The 17,474-nt window shown below is 45.8% G+C and overlaps 1 protein-coding gene across 1 annotated transcript; it reads left to right on the top strand.

Moving 5' to 3' along the window:
- The first annotated feature begins 1,536 nt into the window (after positions 1-1,536).
- On the top strand, positions 1,537-2,841 carry LOC147662902 (zinc finger BED domain-containing protein 6-like). Its single transcript, XM_086950807.1, has one exon. The coding sequence runs from the start codon at positions 1,537-1,539 to the stop codon at positions 2,839-2,841; it is 1,305 nt and encodes a 434-aa protein (XP_086806933.1).
- Positions 2,842-17,474: the final 14,633 nt, after the last annotated feature.

Below are 17,474 nucleotides of genomic sequence, written 5' to 3'. Positions count from 1 at the left end.
ACTTGGGAGCCACAGCAACCTGAGCATGAGAGGGAGACACATCCCAAGACCAGGCTAGTGAAGAGGAAGGTTCCAGAAAGCCTTAGACTTATGGAGGTCGATGTAGAACAGTAGGATAATGATGATGAGCCAGTCATCACGAACATCACTCCCGGCCCGAGGACATGGAGACCAACCTTATTACCCTATCCAGAATGGCTGCGAGGGATGTAGCACGCATACCTCCAACACAGGTAACACCAACACAACCTCCAGCTTCTATATTTACATTAGCAAAGGGCCGGCAGCATCCTACATCCAGCACAAGCACAACCTCAGCAGAAGTAGGTAGTGGTACTGCACAGCCACAGAGCCAAATTCAACGCACACCCTCCAGTTCATCTGGCATTGGAAGTGGCACCTCCAGCAGGAGACAAAAGTTAAGCTCCCCAGTGTGGGACTTCTTTACGGTTAGCGCAAAAGGAAGAGAACATTGCTATATGCTCCATTTGTCATACCTCTGTTAGTCATGGTAAGCTTGGTACAAACTATGGTACCGGAAGCCAAATGACCCATCTAAAAAAACACCGCGCAATCAATTGGGAGGACCATCTTCGTCGCATAAAAACTGGAACTATTGCTTTTGGTGGGGATAAACGAGTAGAAGGTCCGCTCATGGTGGAACAGGAAGAAGAAGAAGAGGGAGACATTCTCTCTGGTAGTGGTACACAAAGTAGCCCTGTCCTCAGCACTGCAGTGGTACCGCCCACATCCTCAGCAACATCTCAGTGGCACAAGAGTAAGAGTCAGCCTGAGACACCAAGGAGTACTGCAATGAAAAAAAGGGCCCATTTGAGCCTAACAGAAAGGAATACCGCGCAGCCTACCATTCTTAGCATGTTTACTAGGCCGGAGGGGCAGTACGAACGCAACCACCCAATAGCACGTTTGTACAATGCGAAGCTGGCTAAAATGTTAGCACTGGACCTTCTCCCTTTTTCTTTCGTTGAAGGGGTGGGTTTTCTGGAATTTGTGACAACTATCTGCCCCAAATGGAAGGTTCCCAGCCGCTACTATTTCACCACAGTTGCTGTTCCAGCACTACATCACGACATGCTGAAATTTCTTGGAAAAGCGTTAAAGCAGAGTGCTGTTCAGAGTATCCACCTGACAACAGACATGTGGACCAGTTGCCAAGCCACTGATTACATGTGCATCACGGCACACTGGACATCTTTTTCGGGTGTTAGAGAAAAGATATCTGCAGGTGTTGACACTGCCGAGATTTTTAATGATACTCGCAAATATGCAACTGTAGCCATGTTTGCTATGGAGAAATCTCATACGGCTGCAAACATTTTGGATGAGGTTATCAGCAAGGTCTTTGAGTGGCTGCGACCAAGAGGGCTTAACATTGGTTTTGTTGTCACGGACAATGGCAGTAATGTAGTTAGGGCCATGAAAGATGGTGGCTATTTCAGGGTCCCGTGTTTGGCACACTGCATTAACATTGTTGTTCAAGACTTTCTGAAAAATAAAAGCAGAGTCAGCAACTTAATGACCACCTGCAGAAGAATATGCACGCATTTCAACCATTCTTTTAAAGCCCGGAAGCAGCTGAGGGTCATTCAACGTGAGCATAAAATGCCAGTCAAAGCACTCATCCAGGAGGTGCCAACACGTTGGAACTCAACTTATTACATGCTTGATCGTCTGTTTGAGCAGTACATACCACTTAATGCGTATGTTGTGAAAAGATTAGGGGATCCTAGTCCTACTGTGAAAAGCATGACCATTGAGATTGCCCAATGGGACCTTGTTAAATGCCTGACAGAGATGCTACTTCCTTTTGAGGTCTTCACACGTGAAGTCATCAGGGAGGACTGTACTATGGGCCAAGCTATCCCATTGTTGTACATGCTAGAGCAACAGCTGAAGGAGGTGTCTGAAATGTACGCAGGTGTGGATGACAAAGTAGACGCATATTATTTGGCGGACACCTTAGCCGTTCGCTTATCTGAAAATACAAGGATTCAAAATAACATTGCATCACATCGACATTACATCACTGCCACAATTTTGGATCTATGGTACAAATTATTTCTGAACAGTAATGCAGTAATTCCTTTTTCAGAAGTGGATGTTGCCAAGTACAAAACTTTGATAGCTGAGGAAGCCAATGATTTTGAAAACGAACAGCTCCTAATTAGAGGCCCGCCACCCCAGGACAGAACAAGTACTACAGGGCATCCAGAGTCCAGTTCTACTTCAGAGCCTGAGAGCAGTGCGTTTGCCTCCCAGCAGTCACCAACTCCACCAATAAGTACATCAACAACAGCACAAACAGGATCATCAGCCACATTAAAAAAAACGGCAACTGATTGGTTTCTACGTAAAGGGTTTGGTAGGTCCATTGCTGATTCAAAGGCAAAAGAAGCCAAGCAAATTGGAGCACCCTTGAACATTGAGCGGATGGTCCTGGCTTATCTGGATGACACAACAGAGATCTTCATGGAGCAAAGCCCATTGGTGTATTGGTATGGGAAAAGAAGTCAATGGCCAGTGCTCAGCAGGCTGGTGATAAAGTATCTGGCTTGCCCTGTCGCAAGTGTCACTTCTGAGCGTGGTTTCAGTGCTGCTGGTGCTATTGTAACAGTGAAAAGGACCAGTCTCTCGCCCAAAAGTGTGGAGAGGTTAACCATGATCAAAATGAATCAGCAATTCATACCACCGGAGTACAAAATACGTGAATCACAGCAGGAAGAGGAGAGCGACTTCGATGACATAAGTAGTGGGTTACATGGCCTACTTCTGTCTGAACCACCAGAGTTTGAGGACGAGCTCCTCTTACCAGACAACTAGGCTTTCAAATTGTTACTTTCTTCCTTCCTTTATTTGTGTGTGTACCTGTCTTTTTGGTTCAAATCACAACAAATCCATCACCACCGTCTCCTATTTCTTTCTCCCTATTGGAGTTGCACGTCTGTGCATTTAACTGTCCACTCCACTCCTCAGAGTCCTGCTCCACCTTCCTGACTCGCCCTAAATACATTTCCATCAAGCCAGACATTGGATGGAGATGAAGAATAGTACAATACATTTTGCTTCTAACAGTCCCTCCATAAGAAGTGAAACGTGACTATAGCTATCTTCCGTTTTTTTTCCGAGCCGAAACTCATCACTGTCCTAAGGCTACTGTCTCTGTCTGCAGACACCCACAACTCTCCACTGTTAGAACTTGAGCAGGCATCCAAAAGTAAACTCATCACTGCCAGAAGGCTAGGCATCTGATCTGACAGCCAAAGAGAAGAGCAAGACAGATATTGATTAATGAATGATGGCATGTATTGCATTGGATGCTTGCTGACTCTGAGCAAATGTGCATGAAGTCAAACTATACTAGTTAATCTACAAAGTAAAAGTGACTCAAGTGAGAGTCAATGTTTCCTTGTTGTTTAATAACCACATTGTACTCCTACTACTGCAGGTGCAGGCCAATATCCGTTGCAATTTTTAATATGGAATATGGACTTAATCAGAGTCACTACAGACTGAGTTGGTGTTGGACAACATGTACACGTACCACACCATGATAATGACCATACTATCTTTGCACGCCGTCAGTCAGTTGGATCAGAGATGATTGATGGAATTACTGTGTTTCATGAAGTGGCATAAAAGGTAAACACAACAATTTAACAAGAACCACAGCAGACCTAGGCTACATATCCATGTAGTGGTGGAGTCGAGTGTAGTGGTATGACTGACAGTGTCGCATTGATTTAGTCACTTGATTTGGAAAATGCTAGGTTGCTGTATATGCATTTTGTCTGGCTCGGTCAAAATTTAAGGTAAAGGGAGGTTGGGTCACGGCCCGGTGCCCTGGGCCTGTTCTGCTCTGGTTCCTGTCCTGTTGTTGTTGTAGCTTAATGCTGTAAATAGAGAAGACAAGATGTATCCAAGTCACCTCAGCCTGAAAGTGTTCTCTCAAGAGTCTTGTCTTCTAAGTACTTTCACTTCACTGTAATTGATGCTTTTTTTTATTCATTTAATTTTTCAATCCCCCTTTTGTTTTTCCATCTACACTTACAGGCCGGCCTTTACCCTGTGCTATACTGGGAGAAACAACTCACACTTACCTTACCAATCCACATCAGGCAGGTAGTGCCACCAAAGAATGATGTGCAGAGTGTCAATGGAAGGGAGGACCAAGATGAATGACGAGATGCAAATCCACAATTGGACCTGGATAATACAGTAACTTTAGTATCATTCATCATTCGCCTTTTAATTAATTTGATTCCTTTTTCCTCCTCAATCATTACGACTGTGTGTTGTTGTGTTGTTGTTTGTTTGCTAATTGATCCCTACAACTATTTTTTAATTTTCTTTGCTAGCTGACCGTGCAGCTCCCGAGGCTCCCTCGATGCTGTGCATTGGATTTTGAGAAGCCCCAGCCCTGAGCAGCTTTTGCACCAAAGTCCTCCCCTCCACACTCACTGAGTGCTGCGTGAGGCCCTTCTGCATTTTTCTGCTCGACTGGCCCTCACTCCCCTGAAAAGGAGCATCCACTCTGACCTTGCTGGTCCGAGTAAGAAGCAATCTTCGAATCCTGCGTGGGTTGCATTTGCCATGGTCTGTTTGCTCCGATCCGGAAGCCGACACAGCCGACAGCGAGAGCCTTCGTGGGACAGCTCGTGACCCACTCCTGGACATCCTCAGTGCCCCAGAGTCCACGTGGCAGTGGAGACAAGCTTCTCGACAACCACCTGATTGCCCACAACATTGCCTGGTTCCTTCCTGGTTCCACCCTGGTCACAGCTGAGTGACCCAGACTCTGTCCCCTCTGCTTTCAGGTACTCTACATCTTCGAGCCACCCTTGGATCCAACCGGACACTTCTCCTCTGGCCGCCTGCAGCATCTTCATCTCCAGGCTCCATGGATCTACACGACGAAACCCGACACGACTTTGCACCTATGCACCCGCTTCCTGTGGGTGAGGTAACTCATGAACGCCGGTGCTCCTGTAGTGGTTTACACCTCTAGTGTCTAAGTCTAAAGTTTTGTATTTCTAGTCCAGTCGGAAGACTCCTAAAACTGTAACTCGATAACTTTTACGCACCATTGACTTTGCAATGGTGCATGCGTGTGCTTTTAGCGCTGCACCCGAGTCCCGCGGGCTTTTCCCGACTTCATCACTGCTAGTCCCGAATAGCCCCAGCGATTCCCAAGGCCCTAGGCCTTACCACTGTTCGATTAGTGATACTTATATCACTTTTTAATATATGGTTTGAGTGGCCACCGGCCTCATCCATAATTGTGCAACTTTCATATGTAAAACTGTGCTTTTGTTTAAACGCGTGTGCTTCTACACTCAGTATAGAGAATTATTCTAGTAATAAATACATATATTTTTATAATATATAACTTGTGTGGTGTCCTTTCATTTGATATTACAGGATTGCATTTGGTAAAACAGCTGGCTTCACATGCCCTCTTGAGTTTAGCCTGAAGGCTGCTTCGTCCATGCTACCCCTAGGATAGCTCGTATATAAGGTTGACTTACAACCACCACCATAAGGGATTGTTTGGACTGATAAAAGGTGCCCACAGAATTGTGGACATCATATATCAGGCCAACTTCTCACATTGGTGTGCAGCGGTTGGGATTTGAGCTTGCTGTTGTTTTACCATTGCAATCTTTTTATCAAATTGAAAGATCACATTAAGTACCATAGGTACATATAAACAAAGCTTATATATTTAAGTTCTACTGAACCTAGTAGTTGTAGATCAAAGGGCTTAGCACACCCTGCCTACAGCTCACTAGCAAGGTACAGTAGGAAAACACTTAGTGTAGGTAAGTGCACCACCTACACCTCACTAGAATAATGTCTGGCACAGGTGAGCATCCCATTGCTCTGCCTGTGGAAGGTGACCTTGCCAAGGCACCCTCCAGCTATGACAAACTCAGCTATAGCGACTTGAGTGCCTTGTGCACTGCAAGGAGGCTGAAAAAGGGTCACAACCCTACCATTCCCATCCTGATAGCCATCCTGGAGAAGGATGATCTTGAGAAAGCTAGTGCAGTTCCCTCAGGGTCAGGAGTTTGAGTGAACGCCCCAGATACTGAGAACACCAGCCCAGAGGTAGAGAATGAGGAGGTGTACCCTGAATCAGAAGGTGAAGAGTCAGATCAGGATCAAGGGGATACCCAGGTACCAGTTGGGAGGCTTAGCCAGGCCAACCTGGACCTACATGGAAATGGAGAGGGCCAGCACCTCCCCAGAGTACATAACAGAATATTTCCAGGCAATAGAAGAGTGAGATCTCCATCAAGGGATTCTCACCTTTCTAGTGCCTCAAGAGAATCTCAAAGGGGAATGACTTCCCCCCAGAGAAATGAGCATAGGGCCAGGATGAGGGCTGTCCAACTCCAGATAGAGAAAGAGGAGGTAGCCTTGGCCCAAGCTAAACTTGCTTTAGCAAGGGAACAAAAATTGTGTGGATTAGATTCCACTGGTGGCAGCAACATTACTCCTAGAGAGAAAGACAGGTCCTATGATAATAGAAACCTGAGCTAGATTGTGCCCCCTACAGAGATGCGGATGACATCCACAAGTGGATAACTGCTCTTGAGAGAGCCTGCATGGTAAAGCAGGTTCCTCAAGACCAGTGGGCGGCAATCTTATGGCTCTCCTTTTCTGAGAAAGGGAGAGATAAGCTCCTCACAGTTAGACCTGAGGATGCTAAAAATTACACTGTCCTGAACAGTGCTCTTATTGATGGGTTTGGCGTAACCACTGAACAGTACAGGTTAATGTTCAGAGATACCCAGAAGACACAGACTCAGGACTGGACTGATTTTGTAGATTGTGCTACTAAGGCTCTGGAAGGTTGGCTACTTGGCAGCAAAGTACATGACTACACAGGATTGTATAATTTAATTATGAGGGAGCAGATCCTAAGTAATTGTCAGAACCAGCTTTTGCAACAGTACCTGGAAGACTCAGATTTGGCCTCTCCACAAGAGTTGGGTAAGAGGGCAGACAAATGGGTCAGAACCAGGATTAGGCCTAAGAATCAGGGTAATAACCAAAAGAAGGATACTTCCAAGGCTCAAGAGGAGGGTGGGGATGAATCTAAAGACAAGTCTCCCACAGGGCCCCAAAACTCCAAGGATGGGGGCGGGCCCCAAAACAACTCCTCTACCCAGAAGAAACCTTACTGCCATGCCTGTAAACAGACTGGCCACTGGAAAACAGACAGCTGTTGTCCAAAGAATAGCAATAAAGAAAATATACCTCCAAGTAAAGCTCCAACACCTCCTGTTACTGTTAGCAGTAATCCCCCAGGTGGTGGAAGCACCCCCAAGAATTTGGGTGGGTTTACTTTTGGAACCCAGGTGGACACTGGCCTAACCAGGTCCCCTACCACAGATACTCTTGTCTATGAAAATGGCATGGGGTTTGCCAACTTCACTGATTGCACAAACACTTTGAGCAAGTACAGACAGGAGCCCCTCATCAATGGTCAGAAAGTTGAGGCATATAGAGACACAGGGGCTAGCATCACTATGGTGACTGAGAATCTAGTCCCCTCAAGGCAACTTTTACCTGGTGCCACATACCAGGTGACCAATATTGATGGAATACAAACCATGGCAGTAGTAAATCTCAGCTGGGGAGGTGTCACTGGCCCAAAGAGAGTGGCAGTGTCAGCACACTTGCCTGTAGATTGTCTACTTGGAAATGATTTGGAAATCTCAGCCTGGGCTGAGGTTGAACAGGAAACCCATTCTAAAATGGTACATCTCCATGGAAAGGTTAGTGGGGCTGTGATAACCACAGCCCCAATCCAAGATGTCCTTCCTGAAAAGGTTGGTAGGGCTGTGCAAGTCTCATCCCCCATCTTCAGCAGACTCCCTTCCTAGACAGATTAGCAGGGCTGTGATGGTAACAGCCCATACCCAAACTGAGTCCCTTCCTGAAAAGGTTGGTGGGGCTGTGATGGCCACAGCCCAAACTCAAACTGATTCATGTGTTGTGAAGCCTGAAACTATGGATCACTCCACACAAACAGAGAGCATTGAGGAGGAAGATAAATCTCCCTCCCACCAGACACTAGGAAAAGATCAGCCTCCTCAGGGAACTGATCTTACCCCTTGTGAAGAAACTGCCCCAGAGGTAGTCAGGCCTAGCCTGGCAGAGCCCCTGATGTCAGTGGACCCTTCCAAGGTGGGACCCAGTCTGGAGCAGGTAACCTGCCCCTCTCTACCCTGCCTCAGTCAGCCCAGGGCTGCAGAGGTCAGGAAGGTCAGTGAGCCCCAAAGGGCCCCTTGTCAAATAAAGCACCCCCATCAGCAGATTAGGGGCACCAAAGCTAGCAGCCCTAGCAAGGTGAAAACTTTAAAAATTCCTGAGGGATCCCCCTTACCACTAGTTAGGGGCCTCCCCCAAATGGATACTGTTGGGCACAGCTAACCCTGGGACCCCAAGGCCACAAACCTGACCTGTCCCTCCAGTAAGCCAACCAAAGGGACCCAGCCTCCAGCTTTAGGTAGCCAGAGGTTTACCCTGAGAGCCCAGTGCAACTCAGTCAAGGAAAGAAAGGCACACATGGTGGAAGATGATTGGAGGAAGCTGAGTCCCACATTAGTGGAGACTCACTTCAGTACTCCATCTGAACACCAGCCTTTTACTTTGCCAAAACACACCACAGGTAGTGATTCTAAGTATGGGCAAATTTTGCGAATCTCGCGTTCGCGAATTTTGCGGATTTGCGAACTCGCAATCCGCAAAATCCGCGAATTCTAGCGAATTTGCAGATTTTTTTTTTGTGTTCGCAAGGATTTCTGCCAGTTTGCGAGGGTTTCGTACCAGTTCGCAATTGCGAACTTACATTTCGGCACGCAACCGTCGCGATTATGTTGTTTCTACGTCTGGTTCATCATCACAGGTTCCCAGCACCCTCTGTTTCACCACTGCAACCCTCTGTTACATCAATGCCACCCTCTGGTTCATCATCACTGTAGATTATGGGGGGAAAAGCAAGCACACCAGCCCTGCTTCAACTGACATGAATTAATTTGGGGTTAGTTTATTAATGTGTCACTGTTTTAAAATTCCAGTCTGGCACCTGCTTCCTTATCTGTAATTTGCTTTCTGTTGCAGTGCATTTTTTTTCCCAGGACCTTTGTGGCCTACTTGTAGCTATTCTATGAGCCTGCTGTGAGGGTCAGAGCAGGGTCATACAATTGTTGCAACTAGCAACTGAATTCTGGAGGGGCCCCAGTCAGGAAGCACTACAGGGAATTGTTACTAATGATGAGTTTGAACTCTTGCCCCTGCCGAGTGCTTTCAGTTTTGAAAAACTCGTTTTTCTGCAATTTCGCGGGATTCGCGTGCGCGAACACGCGCAAGATCGGATTCGGAAGCCGCAAATTCGTGCGAATATGCAATTAATTTTTTTGCGGCGTGTTCGTTGGCAAGGTTTTGTGCGTTTTTGCGAGCCGTTCGTATAGCAAGGCGCGAAGTTACCCTCGCGGTCGTTCAAGGGCGCGGCCATCTTGTTTACCTGATGTATTTCCGTTTCCGGGCGCGAAGTGTAATCTTGCAAAGTCTGCGGCTTGCCAGTACAGTTTCGCGCATGTTCGCAAGGAAAATCTCGCGCGAACTTATCCGCACGGTCGTGAACGGGCGCGGCCATCTTGTTTCTCATTCATTGCTATGGTTCTGGGCATGGTCTTTGTATCCTCTGTCAATCTCTGCCATCCTTTGCTTGTTTGAAGTTTTTTTTTGATCTATTTTACTTATTATCTATCCCTCTATTTTTCTAGCCCTATATTTTTGTGTTTACTGCTACTTTTGGTTAATTTTAAACTACTTTTTTAAACTCTTTTCTTTTCTTCTCTTCCCTATTCTATTTTCTTTATTCCTTTCCGCCCAGACCATGGTGAAGGGAGCCGGGAAGCATCCCGAGAAGGGGAAGGGTCCCGCACCCCGTGTCCGGCTCCCGTGCGGGCGTTTGAGGGGGGACGAGGTCGTACCCAGGGAGATCTTTACCCCGGAGGAGGTGGGCCAACTCATTTTTTATGTTCAGTGCCGCCTCCCCAGGACCATCATGGGAGGCGGCAAGATCAGTGCCGGGTACGGGGTCCGGGAGCTCCGGAAGCGGTGGGAGAAGGTGTGCCAGGCCATTTACCACCACTCTCGGGTCTGGCGCACCTACAACCAGGCCACCCACCGCTGGACGGATGTCCTGACCCGTGAGCGAGATCTGCTCGACCTCCTTGGCCTTGAGATCCCCGGGCTTGGTGAGTAGTAGTAGCTATTTCTTTACTACTATGTTTTCTCCTGCTGTGTTATTATATTGCAAATTTTTGTTTTTTACCAAGAGCAATAATGCTGCTCATTACATTGTAGGTAAATTATATTTCAAAATCTTCTGTGCATTTCAGGTACACTGCTCTCCTTCTTCTCAGTAGTGTTGCTACTATGCTTATTTGTTTTAGATTTTGTGTTCATTTCATTGGCATGTGAAATTATGTATGAGTGTAGTTTAAAGAACTGCGTAATGCTACACACTAAGGTTCTGATTTTTAATTACCGGCGCATCCCTGCAAAGTAGCAGGGATGCACCAGTAATTGTGCGTCACGCCACCATCACCCATGGTGCGCCGTATTTACAATGCGGCGCACCATGGTCCCAAAACGTCACCAAAGCGTTATGCATCTGTGCCGTAAAGGCGGCGCATTGCTGGAGTTGCGTCGCAACGATGGTGCAGCTCCATCAATGCTCTGGGGTGCCCTATCTCCCCAATGCTGCGTCAAGCCGTACGTCTGCTTCAAGCAGGCGCAGGGTTTGAGTCACGCATCATTGTCCTCAAAGTGACTGATTGAAATCTTGTAGATTTCCCTCAGCCACTTTTAGGATGCGTTCCTGCGCAGGAACGCCCTCCCTTGCGCCGGAACGCCCCCTATTGGCGCAGGGCTTTACAACGTGATGCATCTCCCATATGCGTCACGTTGTTAATATACGCCGCACCATTGCGCCTCTTTTGTGCTGTCGCTGCGTCACAAAAGTCACGCAACAATGGAGCAAAAGAGCCACAAGGGGCTTCTAAATCAGCCCCTACAGACTCAAGTCCAGTCCTTCCTTTGTACACATGGCGATAAGAAGAAATAGTGGTGGTGGATTAATAGTTTGAGTATTTTAATGACTGGTTAATGTAGTAGGAAACTTTAGTGTTGTCGCTGATCTTCAATCACGATGGACTTTGGCTGTCACTTTGCGTGCTGCGGACTGCTGCCTGCCAATCCTAGGCAAACCTTTTTAGTACTTTGTTTAGTGAGTTACATAGGGTAGTTTCCAATTCGGCGGTCCGCAAATCAAGCAATACTAAAGTAATAACGTAGTCGACCACATGAGATTGGTCAATAATATATCCCGTGGAGTCGTTCCCTATTTGCTATTTCGCAAAAATATTTTGTTAGTTCTTTTGAAATGTTTGATTTGGTTGAGAAATATCATCCATGTTCTCTGTTTTTCGTTCTTTCATGTTGTACATCAGCTTCCCCCAGGGGCAAGAGGAGGACACAGGAGGAGGAGGAGGAGGGTGCTGTTGACGATGCAGGCCAGGACCGGGCAGGCAAGGGCTCCTTTGCTGGCCCCAGTAAGTTTTAATTTTAATATAGAGTACTTATTTTTTCCTAGCGTTCCTCATTCAATTTTTTCTAAATCGTCTTTGATCTTCTTGTAGACAGGATCTAAATTCTTATCCTGCCTCGACTATGACTCCGTGTGGTATTACTAGATTATTCTTATTAGTCTGTTTGTGTAGCTAACTAAGATTGCACATTTGGCATTTCCATTGGACTCCCATTCTAGTCAGCAATAGCTCTATGCACTGAGTGCAGTCCTCTGGGATTGTCCATAATGTCTTTTCAAGTATTCTAAATGTTTATGCTTTGACCATTGCCAACAATAAAAAGGTGAATGACCACCAAGAAAGAATAAGATACTACTTTACTTTTGGTTTGGATAGGAGGACAATCCATTCTACTACTGTTGCAGGGACAAATCTGCACAAACAGAACTATGGACACTAAATAATGCATTGCTTAGCTTATCAATTATAATAGGTGCTGTTAGACTTTCCACATACCTCAGTGATAACAGACTTTGTAGTTGAACCCCCAATCTCCTTACTGACTAGATAGTGTGGCAGAGTCATTTAGCTCCCAAAGTCACCGATGGCAGAGGCACGGACTCATGCTTGCAAAAATTCCAAAACCTTTAGCTCATCCACTCTAGTCTGGAGGACCAAAAACCACAGAGTCTATTTAAGTTTAAAAGCTTTATTAAAAGTAAACACATTTATTAAAATCAAGTTTGTCATAAAAGTGAACGTGTAACTGAAAATGGAAAAGTGCTTAGTGCTGACGATTAATTGGACACATTTCTTGTGGTCGAGCCGAGCTCTCACCTGGTTTGAACTTGATCCTGCTCGTGTTCTTAGAAGTCAAGCTTCTGTCTGTTAGGAGAAAAAGTGTTGTGTGTTAAAAAGTAAAAAGCAAACATTCATCAGTTGTGCCAAAAAGTGCAGCAAGACAACAGCCTTCCCTGGAAAAAGGGACATTTTTACTTTAGAGTACACAGTCATAAATTATTAAATTGTATACTGTTTTTTTCACATTTCTTTCTTCCTCCTAGACCAAATATTATATAGTAGTGAGTGGTGTATTCTAACATTATTAAATGTACTTTGTAGGTGGAACATCTGGAGACGGGGCCAGCGCGGAGGTGGTGGTGGCATTGGACGAGGAGGACAACTCTGGGGAGGAGGCGGTGCAAGTGCCGGACAAGGACATGCCTGTGAGGGTTCACACGGTGGTGGCGGGCAGAGGTAAGCTATACATTCCTTAGTCATTGAGATTGAAGACTGCAGAGTGTGCTTTCTGCACGGGTGTATTATAAATAAACCAGGTAGTAGCCTCCTCTAAATGTACTTCGACTTAGCTGTGAAGTTTTTGGCGAGAAGAATCCCAATCTGATCTGAGGTGAACTTGATGGATGGGATGAACGAAAAGCGAAAGAAGGGTGTAAGTAAGTATGGAAGGACGAGAAATGTAATGATGACTGGCAAAGAAGAATGATATGTGTTTGCTTGGTCCCCGAGGTGGCTGGGAAGGAAAGAATATGGTATGGTGCATGGCTGGGTGAATGATGAAGCAAGGATGGGTGGAAGGAGAACAGCCTGGGTGGGTGAGACAGAAACTGTATGTGTGCATATACTTTGAATGGATGGATGCCTGGATCATTCATGGTACTATCTGACTCTTAGATAGCATATGTGTATCTAGAGAGAGTAGACGGTCACTGGATGAACTAAGTGTTACTTTGAAGAGCATGTAACACCGCACCCGCACGTCTGTTCCAGTGTAGGAAAGGCAAGGAAAAGAAGTTGTAACATTGTCCAAATACTACCATGAATAGTAGCAGTAGTTTGTATTGCAACTGCAAGCACAGCATATATCCGGTTATTACGGTGGACACTCCCTACCTCTCTTAATAACTTTAGTTTAGTAGTAGTACGTCATTCATGTGTGGGGGTATCACTGTTCACTCAATAATAAGCAAAGAACCTAAAGTCATCCCATATGACACCAAATACATCCCATGTGAAGTGATAGATAATCAGATAATTTAGCTTCTTCATTTTCCTTTTCTAATACTCATTTGCACTGTAGGGTGAAAGCTAAATTAATTAAGCAGTAGCCCTTTTAACAGAGTATTCTCAGTGCCACCCGTAATAGAAAAGTAAGAGCTTCACCACCTGCATGTACTGGACCGGTACAGTAACGCAAGTCCGTCTCACTCACCATGGTGTGCGTCTGTTTTTCTCGGGTGCAAGTTCACTGCGCTGGCATTATGCCGGCTTGCATAAGATAACGTACCAATTTTCCTAAATAAGAGAGAAGAAGAAGAATAAGAGTGGTGTACTGTCATAGTCGACTGTAATGGAAGTCCATAGTGCTCGTAGAATTTGTTCCTTAAACTCCCACTAATGTTAGAGCAAGGATGAAGAAGTCGGAGGTTACATAGATACTGTCCTCAATAGTTATGTACTGTGCTTTCAATTTGCTACTTGTACTGTGACAACTTTCTGCTCAATCATTTTGTGTTAATCTTAAGGAGCATTGGTTACAGACTATGTCTTTCTTTCTTCATGTAGTTGCTCCTTCCAAATCCAAGACACCATCAAGGAGGAAGGAGCTGGCTCGAATGGCCCGGCAACGGAGGCTGGATCCCACTGTCGCTGAATATCGGCAGCTGGTGGCCCTGGAGGAGGAGGAGACGCAGTCTGGTACAACAACAACGTCCACTGGGACAGCTGCATCCTCCTCCGTGCGGGCTGCCAGCCAGCGCAGTGCTCCAGCGGTACGGAGCCGGGCTACCAAAGCCAAACGCCACCGCCGAGCAGCAAAGAAAGCAGCTGCCCCTCACAGGATTTGCAAGGCACACCGGCGCCGCTTATCCCTCAGACTGTCCTACCTGGAGCAGGAGGTCCATAACTATAAGAAATCGGTGGAGGGCCTCCGCTTCGAACTTGCCACCCTCCGCAAGGAGCATGATGCCCTGGCTGCTAAATCCAACAGCACCCTGCCATAGTGTCCCTTGCCCCTTTTTTAGAGACTTTTGGGGGGTGGGAATTGGGAGTTGGGTTTTTTGGGGACTTTTGAAGGACAATCGTTGGGGTTAGGGAGGGTCTTGCGGGAGATTATTTTGTTAGGGCTATAAAAATATACTTTTTGAAACTTTATCTGACCATACCTGTTTTTTACTGCTTTTGAGTCTGGTGGGTGGGGGTTTAACAGTAAGTTTGTTTTCCTGAATAGTCCTAGGACTTTAGTAGTACTACCGTCAATCCAATATCTCGTCTCTCCTAATACTCCATTATACTACCTCCAACCAAACGCCTATCTTACCTGTAATTTCTGTTTGCAAGTAGGGCTAGGCCCAGGGCTGGCTCCACGGGAAACAGCGAATAAGGTTGGCAATCCTGGGCGGATAAAATGTCCTCATAGCGGTGGTACTAGTGGTGTGACACAGTGGCAGTTGCATGCCTATGAAAAAAAAGAAAATGAAATCTGGTTTGTCCTCCTGAGCAATACAACGGTACAATAGAGAAGATAGCAGGTGACAGAAGTACACTAGAACAGTGCTTTATTGTAGCCTAACAAATGGTAAAGTATAACTAATTCGGTTGAAGTTCTTTGACATTAGCCATGGGTCTTTGTCAAGCAGAGTAAGAATATATCCTCGGATTTCTTCACCAGCCTGTTGCGATCACCTTATCCTCCCCAGCAAGTGTGTGGATTTATTGCTGTAATTTAGTCACACATCAATCAAAACCACACAGCCCGGGGAAAGAGGGTTAGGGTTTGAAAAATGGATGGGTACGGGGGTTTTTGGGAAAGGTTTTGGGAGACAAGAAAAAATAGCACAGCATGGACAAACAATTGTGAACATAAACAAATCTTTGGGTACAAACCTATCCATCAATCTTTGAAAGTGCATGCACTACTGCATGCATGTCAGTGAAAAGTAAGTAGTACTTTCGACAACTGTGGAAGAAAGAATGCGACAGTACAGGGCGTGTGTGGAATTATTGATAACTATATTCAACGTAAAGTCTCTGTTGCCAGATACCTGAGAGCCTTGCTGGTCACTATAAATCCATTCACAACACTCAATGGGGTTGGTCTGGAAGGTATAGTAGATAGAAAAGGAGAAATTGCACTTTTTCTAGGTGTCCCCTCACTCACCAGGGTTGCCCCTTGGTGACATGCTTCATCATTGGGGCCATCCCAGTCCTCTACGGGCTGGGGCGTGCTGCGACTTGCGAATTACGTAGGAGCACTTACAAATGACTATGTGTGGTGCAGATGTGATTGTGGAGTGGACTAAGTGATGTGTTAAGGGATAAATTTAGAAGCAGAGAGAGATCCAAGAAATGCAGTCACAGTCAGAGAAAAAGACAAAGGATACTGTATCTGTATGTTGTTGTAGTTGTCCTGTTGAAAGTGGTAAGTAAGTTGCCTGCAGAAAAAAAATCCTCTTATTAGCGGCACTCCTCCATTGCAGCCGACGCTTCGTCCATCGATGTTGGTCACCAGAAGACACCCTGTAAAAAAAAGCACAGCATGGACAAACAATTGAACATAAACAAATCTTTGGGTACAAACCTATCCATCAATCTTTGAAAGTGCATGCACTACTGCATGCATGTCAGTGAAAAGTAAGTAGTACTTTCGACAACTGTGGAAGAAAGAATGCGACAGTACAGGGCGTGTGTGGAAATATTGATAACTATATTCAACATAAGGTCTCTGTTGCCAGATACCTGAGAGCCTTGCTGGTCACTATAAATCCATTCACAACACTCAATGGGGTTGGTCTGGAAGGTATAGTAGATAGAAAAGGAGAAATTGCTCTTTTTCTAGGTGTCCCCTCACTCACCAGGGTTGCCCCTTGGTGACATGCTTCATCATTGGGGCCATCCCAGTCCTCTACGGGCTGGGGCGTGCTGCGACTTGCGAATTACGTAGGAGCACTTACAAATGACTATGTGTGGTGCAGATGTGATTGTGGAGTGGACTAAGTGATGTGTTAAGGGATAAATTTAGAAGCAGAGAGAGATCCAAGAAATGCAGTCACAGTCAGAGAAAAAGACAAAGGATACTGTATCTGTATGTTGTTGTAGTTGTCCTGTTGAAAGTGGTAAGTAAGTTGCCTGCAGAAAAAAAATCCTCTTATTAGCGGCACTCCTCCATTGCAGCCGACGCTTCGTCCATCGATGTTGGTCACCAGAAGACACCCTGTAAAAAAAGCACAGCATGGACAAACAATTGAACATAAACAAATCTTTGGGTACAAACCTATCCATCAATCTTTAAAAGTGCATGCACTACTGCATGCATGTCAGTGAAAAGTAAGTAGTACTTTCGACAACTGTGGAAGAAAGAATGCAACAGTACAGGGCGTGTGTGGAATTATTGATAACTATATTCAACATAAGGTCTCTGTTGCCAGATACCTGAGAGCCTTGCTGGTCACTATAAATCCATTCACAACACTCAATGGGGTTGGTCTGGAAGGTATAGTAGATAGAAAAGGAGAAATTGCTCTTTTTCTAGGTGTCCCCTCACTCACCAGGGTTGCCCCTTGGTGACATGCTTCATCATTGGGGCCATCCCAGTCCTCTACGGGCTGGGGCGTGCTGCGACTTGCGAATTATGTAGGAGCACTTACAAATGACTATGTGTGGTGCAGATGTGATAGTGGAGTGGACTAAGTGATGTGTTAAGGGATCAATTTAGAAGCAGAGAGAGATCCAAGAAATGCAGTCACAGTCAGCGGCACTCCTCCATTGCAGCTGACGCTTCGTCCATCAATGTTGGTCACAAGAAGACACCCTGTCCACTGCCTG

Source organism: Lissotriton vulgaris, unplaced genomic scaffold, assembly GCF_964263255.1.
Source record: "Lissotriton vulgaris unplaced genomic scaffold, aLisVul1.2 SCAFFOLD_578, whole genome shotgun sequence".
Classification (NCBI taxonomy): domain Eukaryota; kingdom Metazoa; phylum Chordata; class Amphibia; order Caudata; family Salamandridae; genus Lissotriton; species Lissotriton vulgaris.
The sequence above is the reverse complement of the archived record's forward strand: the minus strand, read 5'-3'. Positions and strand labels throughout refer to the sequence as shown.